This window comes from Molossus molossus, unplaced genomic scaffold, assembly GCF_014108415.1.
Source record: "Molossus molossus isolate mMolMol1 unplaced genomic scaffold, mMolMol1.p scaffold_m16_p_10, whole genome shotgun sequence".
NCBI classification, from domain to species: Eukaryota; Metazoa; Chordata; class Mammalia; order Chiroptera; family Molossidae; genus Molossus; species Molossus molossus.
The window spans coordinates 93146866-93160927 of record NW_023425345.1 but is presented as its reverse complement, the minus strand read 5'-3'; the positions used below and the strand labels follow the sequence as shown (position 1 = coordinate 93160927).

At 39.5% G+C, this 14062-nt stretch overlaps 1 protein-coding gene and 1 non-coding gene across 4 annotated transcripts in view; both read left to right on the top strand.

Annotated features, from left to right (window-relative positions):
• Positions 1-14062, top strand: part of KDM5A (lysine demethylase 5A) — a 110869-nt gene that overhangs the window by 29106 nt on the left and 67701 nt on the right. For all 3 annotated transcript variants that reach the window (XM_036252915.1, XM_036252916.1, XM_036252917.1), the window contains 4 exons: positions 188-346; positions 8522-8703; positions 10806-10968; positions 13200-13319. In XM_036252915.1, coding sequence (XP_036108808.1) covers positions 188-346; positions 8522-8703; positions 10806-10968; positions 13200-13319 — 624 coding nt within the window. The remainder of the gene's footprint in view (positions 1-187; positions 347-8521; positions 8704-10805; positions 10969-13199; positions 13320-14062) is intronic.
• On the top strand, positions 1080-1210 carry LOC118624862. The gene has a single exon (XR_004958525.1). It is a non-coding gene; the product is annotated as a small nucleolar RNA SNORA42/SNORA80 family (small nucleolar RNA).

Sequence of the window (14062 nt, the reverse complement as noted above, 5' to 3'; positions counted from 1 at the left end):
TGCCCTGACCAGAAGTTGATGCTACGACCTCCTGGTGCATGGGTTGATGCTCAACCACTGAGCCACACCGGCTGGGCAGGTTTTCTATTTTATAGTGGGTTTGTGTTCACTTGACCTGTGTATTAATGTATAGTGGATTCTGGTTGTAGTGAGTTACTAATATATAATCTTTGTTTTCCTTGTGTAGATGGTTCCCACAGAACTAGTAGAAAAGGAATTCTGGCGTCTGGTTAGCAGCATTGAAGAAGATGTTATTGTAGAGTATGGAGCTGATATTTCCTCAAAAGACTTTGGAAGTGGATTTCCTGTAAAGGATGGTCGTAGAAAGATGCTGCCAGAAGAAGAGGTGCATAGCAGATAGTAGTATTCAAACTTCTTCTCACTCCTAGCTGATTTAGTCTTTGCATAGTAGAAAACTATTTTTCTCATTAATCATAAGGGACCATGTGTGTTTAAAATATTAAATATGTAAGAATTGGACAATATCTTCAGTTATTTTTTTTTATCCTCACCCGAGGACATTTTTGCATTTATGTTCAGATAGAGCGAGAGGGAGAGAGGGAGGAAGAGAAAGAGAGAAACATTGACTTGAGAGAGACACATTGACTGGTTGCCACCCACACGACCCCAGTCAGGGCTGGGGACAAACTGTAACTGAGGTGTGTGCCCCTAGCAGGAACCGAACCCAGGTGTCTCTGGTCTATGGGCCGATGCTCTAATCGCTGAGCCAAACTGGCCAGGGCAATATATCTTCAGTTGTTTTGTTTTTTTTTATCCTCACTCTAGGACATTTTTTGATATTTTGTTCAGATAAAGTGGGAGGGAGGGAGAGAGAGAGAAACATCGATGTGAAAGGGACACGTCGAGTGGTTGCCACCCACGTGACCCAACCAGGGCTGGGGACAAACTGCAATCGAGTTATGTGCCCTTAGCGGGAACCGAACCTGGGTCTCTCTGGACTGTAGGCCATTGCTCCAACCACTGAGCCAAACTGGCCAGGGCCATATCTTCGGTTTTAAAAACAAATTCAGAGTACCTTTAAAAATTATTTAACTTTGTAATTCAAAAGCAATTTAAATGCATGGGTTTGGATTTATGGCAAGCCCATCCCCCTGGGTCTCTCACAGTGCTCATGCCACAGCAAACTGGCCTTCAACCATTACCTGGTCTCTGCTCGTAGGCTGCAGGCACTTAAGCAGGTTACGAAGTGGAAGAAAAAAATAAATAAACCCAATTTAACTAGTTTAAAACTTCAACCTTATTTAAATAATTCTTCTTTTTTAAAAATCCTCACCTGAGGATACTTTTCCATTCATTTTAGATAAGAGTGGAAGGGAGGGAGGGAGTGAACAGGTAGGGAGAGAGAGAGTCGGAGAGAGAGAGAAAGAGAAACATCGACATGAGAGAGACACATTGATTGGTTGCCTCCTACACTACCCCAACCATGGCTGGGAATCAAACTCAAAACCCGGGTATGTGCCTTTGACTGGGAATACGAATCTGCGACACTTCAGTTTGTGGGCCTACGTTCTAACCACTGAACCAAACTGGCCATGGCCCATTTAAATAATTTTACTCTTTCTGTTTGAAAATCTAGAAGGTGAATTAAGATTTTTAAAAAAATCATATTTCATTGATAGGTCTGCAATTTAGTTTCCTTCAGTACTTGAGCCAGATATGTTTTCAAATATGCATTTAAATAATAACATGTAATAGGAGATGATCTCTATGTATAAAGCTGAATTAAGGTGATCATTTATTTTTTTCTCTTTACTTTGGTCCTTTTCATTTTTTTCCCCCTCTATTATTGGCACTGGTTAAAAGTTTTTTTTTTTTTTATCTCCTATTAAAAGAGTTACACAGAGTTTTTTAAAAAGTTACATATTGCAGAAGGATTTACAATGGAAAGTATAGCCACTTCAGCTCTTAGGATTACTATTTGCATATCTTTTTTACTTTGAAGCTGTACCTTGGAATCTGAAGTGTCTGTCTTGTAGACAGTGTGTGACAGGATCTTGCTTTTTTTTTATCCTCAACCAAGGACATTTTTCCATTTTTTGTTCAGGTAGAGTGGGAGGGAGAGAGAACAGAGAGAGAGAGAGAGAAACATCTACGTGAAAGGAACACATCGAGTGGCTGCCACCCGCACGACTGACCAGAGCCGGGGACAAACTGCAACCGAGGTACGCGCCCTTAGCGGGAACCGAACCTGGGTCTCTCAGGACCGCAGGCCGACGCTCTTACCGCTGAGCCAAACCGGCCAGGGCGAGCAGATATTTTTTATAATACCATTTTAATTCCTTTGGGGCTTGTTGAGCTATATATTTTTTAGTTAATTCGTGATTCTAAGAATTATAATATGCACTTTTTTTTTTTAGAAAAAAGAAAGCTTTTGACACTGAATCTTTAACTTATCACAGTCTACTTTGCGTTAATACTGACTTAATTCTGGTAGATGTAGCAACTTTGAAACAGTGTCCCTTCATTTTCTACTCTCTTTTGTGTATTGTACATTGTATGTACATATTGTATAAACACAACACAGCAATATAATTATTACTTCAAATCATCTTTTTTTTTAATGTAAGAGAAGGAAAAAATACACTTTTTTACATATTTACTCAAGTTTACTATTTCTGGTGCTCTTCTTTTTTTTTTTATCCTCATCCGAGGACATTTTTGCATTTATCTCAGATAGAGCAGGAGTGGGAGAGCGGAGAAGAGAGAGAGAAACATTGATGTGAGAGAGACACATCAACTGGTTGCCACCCACATGACCCCAACTGGGGCAGGGACCAGTTGCAACTGAGGTACATGCCCTTAGCAGAAACCGAACTTGGGACACTCTGGTCTGCAGGCTGACGCTCTTAACCACTGAGCCAAACCGGCCAGGGCTTAAGATTTTTTTTTTTTAGAGTGAGAGAAAGGGAGAAGGGGACAGAGAGAGAGAGAGAGAGAGAGAGAGAGAGACACACACACACACACACACATCAATCAGCTGCCTCTTGTACACCCCCTGCTGGGGATCAATCCCGAAATCCAGGCATGTGCCCTGATTGGGAATTGAACCAGCAGACCTTTCTTGTGCATAGGACAACTTCTGACTAACTGAGCCATACCGGCCATGGCTCTTCATTCATTCTTGTGACTCAAAGTTACCATTTTCTTTTGGCCTGAAGGACTGCATTTATTTGTAGTACAGGTCTGCTGACAGTGAATTCTTTCAGTCTTTGTTTATCTGGGTATGTGTTTATTTAGCCTTCTTTTAGTTTTTCAAGAATAAATGCTTCTCAATTTGTTTTTGCCTTTGGTAGATTTTTAGTGCCTTGAAATGGTTATTTTGATAATTTTATTCAAATTTATCTTTGTTTTCTGGGAAGAGAAATTGCCCAACCTCTTCACATTACCATTGTTGGAAGTCTTTTGCAATTAAAAGTTTCCACACTGGCCAGTTTGGCTCAGCGGTTAGAGCGTCGGCCTGCGGACCAGAGAGTCCTGGGTTTGGTTCCTGCTAAGGGCACCGTACCTTGGTTGCAGTTTGTCCCCAGCCCCGGTTGGGGTCCTGTGGGTGGCAACCACTCGATGTATCTCTATCACGTCGATTTTCCTCTCCCTCTATTCTTCCCTCTCCCTCTCTTCCTCCCGCTCTATCTGAAGATAAATGCAAAAATGTTCTTGGGTGAGGATTAAAAAAAAAAAAGTTTCCCTCTTACCCAAATTTACAATCTGACAGAGGAAGATTCTATTTTATGTTCTAGTGTATCCTTCCAGATACAGTGTATCTATACAAGCAGTTATATATGATGCATACAGAATTACATATTTCTTTAAAACAGAACTGGGATTATATTACTTACATGGTTCTGTACCTGGTACCTTTTTTTTTTCAGTCCCTTCATTACCTACCCAGTTTATTCATGGTACCATCTCATTTTTTGTTATGCTAGCCATTCAGAAATATGTGAGCACTTAATATGTGCTGAATGAAGTTTTAATTTATCTTTCGCTATTTGATCAAAAGTTGTATCTTTAGGGTTTTTCATTATTGATTCTTTTCCTCCTGTGATGGTGGAACAGAGGTTAGCATAATCAGATTAGTATAATACTGATTTGAGAACAAACACTGGGTTTTAATAAGGGAGAAAGAATGTTTATAGTGGATGGAGAACATAGATTATATATGGATTTTTGTTTTTATCCTCCCTCACCTGAGGACATTTTTGCATTTATCTTCAGATAGAGCAGGAGGGAGAAAGGAAGAAGAGAGAGAGAGAGAAGCATTGATGTGAGAGAGACATGTCAAGTGGTTGCCACCCACACAACCCCAACCAGGGCCAAAGACAAACCACAACTGAGGTATGTGCCCTTAGCGGGAACTGAGCCCAGTATTCTCCAGTCCGTGGGTTGATGCTCTAACTGCTGAGCCAGACCAGCCAGGGCTGGATTGTTTTTATTTTTTAAAATATACTTTTATTGATTTTTAGAGAGAGAGTAAGGGAGAGAGCGATAGAAACATCAATGTGAGGGAGAAATATTAATCGGCCGCTTCCTGCACGCCCCCCATTGGGGATCGAGTCCGAAACCCAGGCATGTGCCTTGACTGGGAATCGAACCATTGACCTTTTGGTCCATGGGACGATGCTCAACCACTGAGCCACACTGGTTGGGCAGGGCTGGATTGTTTTTATATAAAGAGTTTTCAGTGTTGGAATGTATGTGTTCAATATCACTGAATTAAAACTGGTTTGTATAACTATCTTGCATCAATCTTAGTTTCTTTATACCCTTCTATTGGCAAAGGGTAGGCAGTTTATTACTTTACTCTGAAAATGACTGTACTAGAATAATAGATAACTACTAGTTTTTAACCAGTAATTGTACATTTTGTTGAACTTCTGTATGGGGGTAGCCTTTTGATATCTGATAGTATGCTTCTTCTGGTATCATGGCTTAGTGGAAAAGTACTTTTGAAGTTAATAGATTTGTCTTATGAATACAATGTAAAACAGGGCTTCTGGGGAATAAAGATAGCATAGAACTTGAAACCTTGGAAACATTTTTTTGAAAAGTTTTTTTTCCCTTTATTGATTTTAGTAAGAGAGGAAGTGAGCAGGAGAGAAAGATAGAAACATCGATGAGAGAGATCATCGATTGGCTGCCTCCTGCATGCCCCCCCACTGGGGATCAGGCCCACAACCTGGGCCTGTGTCCTGACCGGAAATCGATCCAGCGACCTCTTGCTGAATGGGTCCGATACTCAACCACTGAGCCACACTGACCGGACAAGTAGTATTTTATTTTTAAACCCTGTATTATAGAAAGTCTCAGATGTATAAAATTAAATATAATAATGTACTTCCCCTCCTCCCTTAGTACCTGACATCTAGGTTACAACAGTTATCAACCTTTCTATGGAAGGTAGTTGGATTCTGTTATCTGTTCTATGTTCAGTCATTGTGATGTCTTATATCACATATCCTCTGGAAAATTCACACTGCATTCCCGCAAGAATGATAGTGAAAAAGGCAAATAACGTCTTAGAATTATGAAAATAGTTTGATTTTGCAGAGCCCATGAAATAGTCTTGGGTTCCCTAGACCTAGCTTTGAGAACTGCTTTCCACAAACATAAGAACTTTAAGTCTACCTCATATGGCTTTAGGGTAGGTATTTGAAACTCAGTGTTCACTGCTTATATTAAGTTAGAATCTCTATGGAAACTCAGACACCTGCTTTTCTTTTTCATTGTGGCTTTGCTTCCTTTCTCTGTTTCTGGAAACTGGAAATTCTTTTTTCTTTTGAGTTCATCTATGAAACATGTTTTTATTGTTAAAATTTATCTAGTATTTCATTTTTTCAAATCTTTATTGTTGGATGTAAAATGTATTACAGATGTTCCACATTTTTCCCCCATTGACCCCCTCCTCACCACTCCCGCCCCCCTCCCACCTTTTCCCACACTATTGTCTGTGTCCATTGGTTATGCATATAAATTCTTTGGTTTATTTCTTCCCACCCCCCCAACCCCTTTCCCTTTGTGGTTTGTCAGTCTAGCAATGAATTTGTGCTTCTTAATCCCTTCACCTTTTTCACCCATTCCCCCAAACCCCCTCCCAACTGGCAACCAACAAAATGTTCTCTGTATCTATGAGAATGTTTCTGTTCTACCTGTTCATTTTGTTTGTAGATTCCACTGTTGATAGAGAATGTATTCATTGCCATTTTGTTTGTTCATATATTTTATCTTTTTCTTCAAAAAGACCCTTCATCATTTCATATAATAATGGTTTGGTGGTGATGAACTCCTTTAACTTTTTCTTCTTTGGGAAAGTTTTTATATGTCCATCGATTCTAAATGACAGCTTTGCAGGATAGAGTAATCTTGGTTGTAGGTTCTTGCTTTTCATGACTGAATATTTCTTGCCACTCCCTTCTGGCCTGCAAAGTTTCTTTTGAGAAATCAGCTGACAGCCTAATGGGTACTCCCTTGTAGGTAACTAGCTGCCTTTCTCTTGCTGCTTTTAAGATTCTCTCTTTGTCTTGAACCTTTTGCATTTTGATGATGATGTGTCTTGGTGTGGGCCTCTTGGGATTCATCTTGTTTGGGACTCTCTGTGCTTCCTGGACTTGTATGTCTGTTTCCTTCACCAAGTTAGGAAAGTTTTCTGCCTTTATTGTTTCAAACAGGTTTTCAATTTCCTGTTCTCTCTCTTCTCCTTCTGGCACCCCCAAGATGCGAATGTTGGCTCGCTTGAAGTTGTCCCAGAGGCTCTTTACACTATCCTCATTTTTTTTGGATTCTTTTTTCTTTTTGCTGTTCTGATTGGGGATTTTTTGCTTCCTTATATTCCAAATCGATGGTTTGCTCCTTAGATTTACATACTCTATTATTGAAGCCGTGTAAATTATTCTTTATTTCAGTTAATGCCTCCTTCAATTCTAACTGTGTATCCATGATTTCTAACTGGTCCTTTTTAATGCTCTTGAGGCCCTCCCTAAGTTCACTGAGGTTCTCACTAAGTTCAATGAGCATCCTTATAAGCAGTATTTTGAACTCAGCATCTGTTAGGTTGCTTATCTCCATTTCGCTTAGTTCTTTTATTGGGGTTTTGTTCTGTTCTTTCATTTGGGACCTGTTACTTTGTATCCTCATTTTGGCTGCCTCCCTGTGTTTGTTTCAGTGTATTACTTAACAAGAGGTATGGGGCTCGCTGAGACCAGATGCTGCTCTTTTGAAAGAATTTAGGAAAAACCTGAAGCAGGATCCAAGACAGGCCAATCCTATGGTTAAGCAAGTGGCAACAGCTTGGGTGGGCTTGAAAGTTGGGCAGGGCGGGGCCTCAGGGAGTCAGTAGGGTGGGGCTACCAGTGTGAGCCAGGTTGCTGGAGTCCCAAGTATGGAGACTGTCTGCTGTCCCCGGGAAGGGCTCACCAAAGGAACAAAGGCCTCTGACAGCATGTTTGTCCCCGAGAAAGCCCCCTCTCCAGCCCTCGCTCCAGTGCCAAGCAGCTCAGTTCTTCCCTGTATGTCTCCGGCGCCCTTCGATCTGCCTCCCCTCGAAGCTTAGAGGGAGAGAGTCCGATAAGTCCTTGCGCGGGCCCTTTAAGGAGCTGCCTGGGGCTCCAGCCGCTTCAGCTTCCCTGAGCCTCAGTTTCCGCTGGTTTTTCCTGCCAGAAGTTATGGGGACTTCTCTTCCTGGCACTGGAACCCTGAGCGGGGCACCTGGTGTGGGACGGGGACCCCTCAGTCCTCAGGAAGGACCTTCCCAGCCGTGGGAGCCTCCTGATTTTTATCCGCCACACTTGGGTGTGGGAACAGCCCGTCGCGCCGCCCCTCCTACCAGTCTGGATGTGGCTGCTGATTTAATTTCGTAGTTGTAGGACTTCCATTCAGCTTGATTTCAGGTGGTTTTGAATGATGGTTGTTCTGTAGTTTAGATGTAACTTTGATGTGGTTGTGGGAGGACGTGATACGGCGTTTACCTACGCCGCCATCTTGACCGAAAGTTCTATCTAGTATTTCTAGATGAGTTTATAGTGGGGGATGGTGGTGTTGAATTTCTGTATCATCTCAGTCTTTAGTGTTGCCACAATTCAGGATTATGTATCTCATTATGTCCTTAGTATCTGGCACCATTCTAAAAATATAATGATAGACCTTTTGGGAATTTATGCTACTGGGGATAAAATAGAACTTTAATAATGACCTATTAAAATGAGTCTCACATTATTTACTGGTAAGCTGGTGGGAGTAATAAAAAGCCTTGTTTATATTCTTCAGAATAAACCAGAGGTATCTGAAACAAAGGGAAATCTAAATACCACCTAGGTAGGAGATAGGATTAAATACTTAGGTCTATCAGTTACATGTATTAGAGAGCAAAGAGCACAGATTCTATGGATTACCTGAGTGTAAAAAGAAAATTTTTTACTTGTTTTTTTAAAGACTCCTTTGAGATTTCTTTTGGGCAGTGGTCATTTCTGATCTCTCATTTACATTAAAATTTTTTTTTTATTTATAGGAATATGCACTTTCTGGTTGGAACTTGAATAACATGCCTGTCCTAGAGCAGTCTGTTCTTGCACATATTAATGTAGACATCTCAGGTATGAAAGTGCCATGGCTCTATGTGGGAATGTGTTTCTCTTCTTTTTGTTGGCACATTGAAGATCACTGGAGCTATTCCATCAATTACTTGCACTGGTATGTATAATCTTTGTTAACAGCATACATACTTAGTACCTTTTTAAAAGTTTTAATAATCTTAGAGTAAATTATTATGGAAAGCTGAATTTAAAAGTATTTTTCCTGGCCGGTGTGGTTCAGTGGATTGAGCGTCATCCCAAGGACTGAGAGATCCCAGTTTGATTCCTGTTCAGGGAACATGTCTGGGTTTCGGGCTCGATCCCCAGTAGGGGGCGTGCAGGAAGTAGGGAGCATGCGGGAGGCACCCAATGGATGTTTCTCTCTCACATTGATGTTTCTCTCTCTCCCTTCCTCTCTCTTGCCAAAATCAATAAAAGATATTTTTTTTAGAAAAAGTATTTCTTATCCAAAAGTTGATAATACATTACGGAGAGAAGTATAGTGGTCTAAGGGTACAACATTTCAGATACCTTCCCTTTTAAAGTATGTGCAGGCCCAGGAGCTTAGAGTTTTAAACCAAGTCATATCTGTTTGGTATTCATGAAAATTACTTGGCATATTTTTTTTTTTATCCTCACCCAAGGACATTTTTGCATTTATCTTCAGATAGAGTGGGAAGGAGATAGGAAGAGGGAAGAGAGGGAGAAACATTGAGTGGTTGCCACCCACACGACCCCAACCTGGGCCAGGGGCAAACCGCAACTGAGGTACGTGCCCTTAGCGGGAACAGTACCCGGGCCTCTTTGGTCTACAGGCCAATGCTCCAACCGCTGAGCCAAACTGGCCAGGGTTATCTTTTGATGTAAATGAGGATGTTTAAAGTTTATATACTTAAGATCTGACTAAACCTGTATTTGAAATGTTCTAGTAATTTTTTTCTTTTTATATAACATTTTCCCTAAAAATGCCTAAATTACATGTATATTCATTAAGTTATTTTGTTGAGTTTATTTTTATATCTCACAACTTACCTAGTTTCTTGTCCCGTATTATGATCTTTTTTTTTTTTTTGGTTAATCCTTACCTGAGGATATTTTGCCATGGATTTTTAGATAGAGTGGAAAGGAGGGGGAGAGAGAGAGAAACATCAATGTGAGAGAGACACATTGATTTGTTGACTCCTGCATGGCCCCAACTGGGGCTGGAGATTCAACCTGGAACCCAGGTATGTGCCCTTGACTGGGAATCGAACCCTCAACCATTTGGTCCTTTGGCAGATGCTCTAATTGCTGAGCCAAACCAGCCAGGGCCAGTATTAATGATCTTAACTAAATTATACTTTTTCTGTCCATTTTGAAATAACTACTTAGATCACACTTGCAGTAGAAAACTTGAGTGGTTTTTATTCTCTGCTTTATCACTATGCTGCTAGCCACATGTGGCTGTTTAAATTAGTTAAGATTAAGTAAAATAAAAAATTTACTTCTTTAATTGCAGTAACCACATTTCAAGTGCTTTATAGTCACATATGAGTAGGGGCTCTGGTATTGGCCAGTACAGTTATAGAACATTTTCATCATCACAATAAGTTCTGTTAAGTTCTAATAGCACCATGAATTGTGTTGGGATTAAGAAATTCAGTTATTCTATAAATGGCATGAGTAATTAAGTCCATTTCCTAAGAGTACAACTTGGTATTATAAATAACTCTAGTGCACTAAAGTCTAGTACATTAGAGATGCCAAATTTTTGGTCCTTAAGATTTATAGATAGAACTCTATTCAAGGTTTCCACAATTTCTGTTCTTTTCTTATTTCCTTGGATAGTAAAATTGAACTCAGTTGAAGTTATATAAAGGTATTCTAGAGAGCATTGAATTTTACTTAGATCATTGTAGGAATAATTAGAATGTTCAGTGGATCTGTGAATCAAGGAAGTATGTCAGTATCCTTTGGAACAGTGTGTACTTTTCATATAGTGTTTTTCCTACACCTTAAAGAGTTCACGTGTTTTGAATTGCTCGTTTAATAGTGATAAAAATGTATATTATTATTATGAATAATAGCACAGATTTGAGATAGATGGTTGTCAGGATTCATGGTTTATAGTCTGTGACCATGAAAGAAGACAATTATAATTTAGTGGATTTGAATCAGAAACCATGGCTTCATTGGCTCCATAACTTTCTACCTGGCTAAAACAGTTTATTTCTTTCCTAGGGGGGAGCCAAAGACATGGTATGGTGTGCCATCTCATGCTGCAGAACAACTGGAAGAGGTGATGAGGGAGCTGGCTCCTGAGTTATTTGAATCCCAGCCTGATCTTCTGCATCAGTTAGTCACCATCATGAACCCAAATGTGCTAATGGAGCATGGTGTGCCTGTGAGTCTTTTTGTGTCTCCCTTCAGTGTTTTAAATTTAAAGTTATTTTTAGCCTTTGATTAGATAGAGTTGCAACAAATGTTTTGTTTTATAACTGGAAGTAAAAGATCATATCATTACTATTATTTTTTTATTCTCACCCGAGGACATTTTTGCATTCATCTCCATATAGAATGGGAGGGAGCTAGGGGGAGAGAGAGAGAAAAATAGAGAGAGAGAGAAACAGCGATGTGAAAGAGGCACATCGAGTGGTTGCCACCCACACAACCCCAGCCAGGGCCAGGGACAAACTGCAACTGAGGTATGTGACCTCAGCGGAAACCGAACCCAGGACTATCGGTGGGCTGACGCTCTAACCGTTGAGCCAAACCGGCCAGGGCACAAAAATCTTATATTCTTTATTATTCCTATTTTATCAAAGTTTAAACATATATATATATTTTATATATATATATATATATATATATTTTTTTTTTTTTATCCTCACCTGAGGACATTTTTCCATTTTTTGTTCAGATAGAGTGGGAGGTAGGGGGAGAGAGAGCGAGAAACATCGATGTGAAAGGGACACATCGAGTGGCTGCCTCCCACACGACCCAACCAGTGCTGGGGACAAACTGCAACCGATGTACATGCCCCTAGCAGGAACCGAACCTGAACCCGGGTTTCTCTGGACTGCAGGCCGACGCTCTTAACCGCTCAGCCAAACTGGCCAGGGCAAAGTTTAAGTATTTTAAGTGGTAGTTCCTAGTAACTAATGCTTATTCTTTTGGAGATCATATTTTATATAAAGATTTCACTGCTTTTTTTCTACGTGAGACGAAATAAACATATATGAATACCTTTTCTACTTAGTTTTTAAAATGATTATTAAGTTTAAGCAACTAACATCTGATAAAATATAAATATAAATTTGTTACATACAAATATTCATCATAACCTAATGAGATTAGATTAGTGGGAGTGTTACTCTATCTTTTTTGTTTTTTTTTCAATCCTCATCCAAGGACATTTTTCCATTTATCTTCAGATAGAGGGGGGTGGAGGGAGAGAAACACCGATGTGAGAGACACATTGATTGGTTGCTTCCTGCATGACCTGTACCAGGGCCAGGGACCAAACTGCATCCGGAGTATGTGCCCTTGACCGAATTCAAACCTGTGACTCTTTAGTTCACATCTTATGCTCTAACTACTGAGCTAAACTGGCCAGGATGTATCTTATCTTTATACAGTGAATTTATACTAGAATCTGGAACTTTCCAAAAGATACATAGTATTATAAAATGAAGTGAGATTTAGGAAAACTAAATTTTGGGGATATTTCCATATTTATATGAGCTCATCAATTAGTTTATTTGCAGAATACTATCTAAGAGTAGGAGGAAGTTCCATTCTTTAAAAAAAAATTTTTTTTATTGATTTTAGAGAGGAAGGGAGGGGGGAGAGAGATAGAAACTCTAATGAGAGATAACATCAGTTGGCCACCTCCTGCATGCCCCCCACTGGGGATCCGATCCGGCCCACTACCTGGACATTGCCCTGACCGGAAATCTTTTGGCGACCTCTTGGTGCATGGGTTGACACTCAACCATTGAGCCATACCAGCTGAGCAGAAGTTTCCTTTTTTACCTCTGTTTATAGCGAAAGAATAAAAGGAATTAAACTCTCTTAATTGTAAAAATTTTATGAAGGTACTAGAAACTGGAAGCTTAGTGAGAGTAACATTTTTTTGGTTGAGAATTTCTTTTGGCTGCTAATTTTTGTCATGAATTATAACTTGTTATCAGTGACTCTTTTAAGAAGGTGTAATTCTGACTGCTTTTTTTTTCTTTTAATCCTCATCAGAGGATTTTTTTAAATTTATTTCGGATAGGGAGGGAGGGAGAGAGAGAAAGAGAGAGAGAGAAACCTCGATGTGAGAGAAGACACATTGACTGGTTGCCTCCCACACGACCTCAACCAGGACTGGGTATGAACTGCAGCCCAGGTTCATGCCCTTGACCAGAATCGAACACAAGACTCTGGACTGTGGGCCGATGCTCTAACCACTGATCTAAACCGGCCAGGGCTCTGGCTGCTTAAACATGATACTGTTTTCTGGTATGTGTAGGTTAACATTTTATTGTTTTCAATTTTAGAAAATGCCTCTGAAACCAACTGATCAAATCTATTTTCCCTTTTTTGTTGTTTTTATTTTCTTTTGTATCACTGTTTTGAATTTGCATTTAGGTGTACAGGACCAATCAGTGTGCTGGCGAGTTTGTTGTGACATTTCCTCGTGCCTATCATTCTGGATTTAATCAGGGCTACAACTTCGCTGAAGCTGTGAACTTCTGTACTGCTGACTGGGTCTGTTCTATAGCAAGTAGCTGTTGTACGTCTACTAACATACCTGGAAAATGCATCCTAGTTGTCATATTTCCTTAGTTGGGGAGGGAAAAGTTAATGAGTATTTCATTTGAGACTGGAGTAGTTGTGGTAATTTAGAAAGTTCAGAGTTTTCATTTTGTTTTTTGTTTGGAAGATTTCATAGTTCTTAATCATAATTATTTTCCCCATTCTATTTGAATTTTAAATGGGCAGTTTATGTTTTCTGAATAATTTCTGAGAGAATATGCTTCCTTAAGTCTTTGCTTTCTCTGAGTATTTTGGGATTTTATAAAGATGACCAGATCTTCTCAAGAATACATTCTATTGTAATTTCAAATATCTGGCTCTGTGCTTTTATTTTAAAATATCCCTTTATTATTTTCTTCTGGTGAACAATTTGGTGTTTTTGTTCTCTCTGTCATTTATTCTTTTCTATAATCCCTTTGTTAAAAATTTACTTTAAAGAGCAACTATAATATTGAGATCTCCATGGGCTGTAACTTCTGTGTAAATAATAATGCCAGTAATTGCTATTTTGCTTTTGTATGGGGTAATTATCAAAAAATAATCAGTTATAATTGTGTCATGCTGGTTGAGGAAAGATTGTAAATTTATAATACACTCTGACTTTTAAAAAAATTATTAAAATTTTTTTTTTGTTACGTATTTTAGAGCAAAAGGAAGGAAGAGGGAGAGAGATAGAAACATCAATGAGAGAGAAC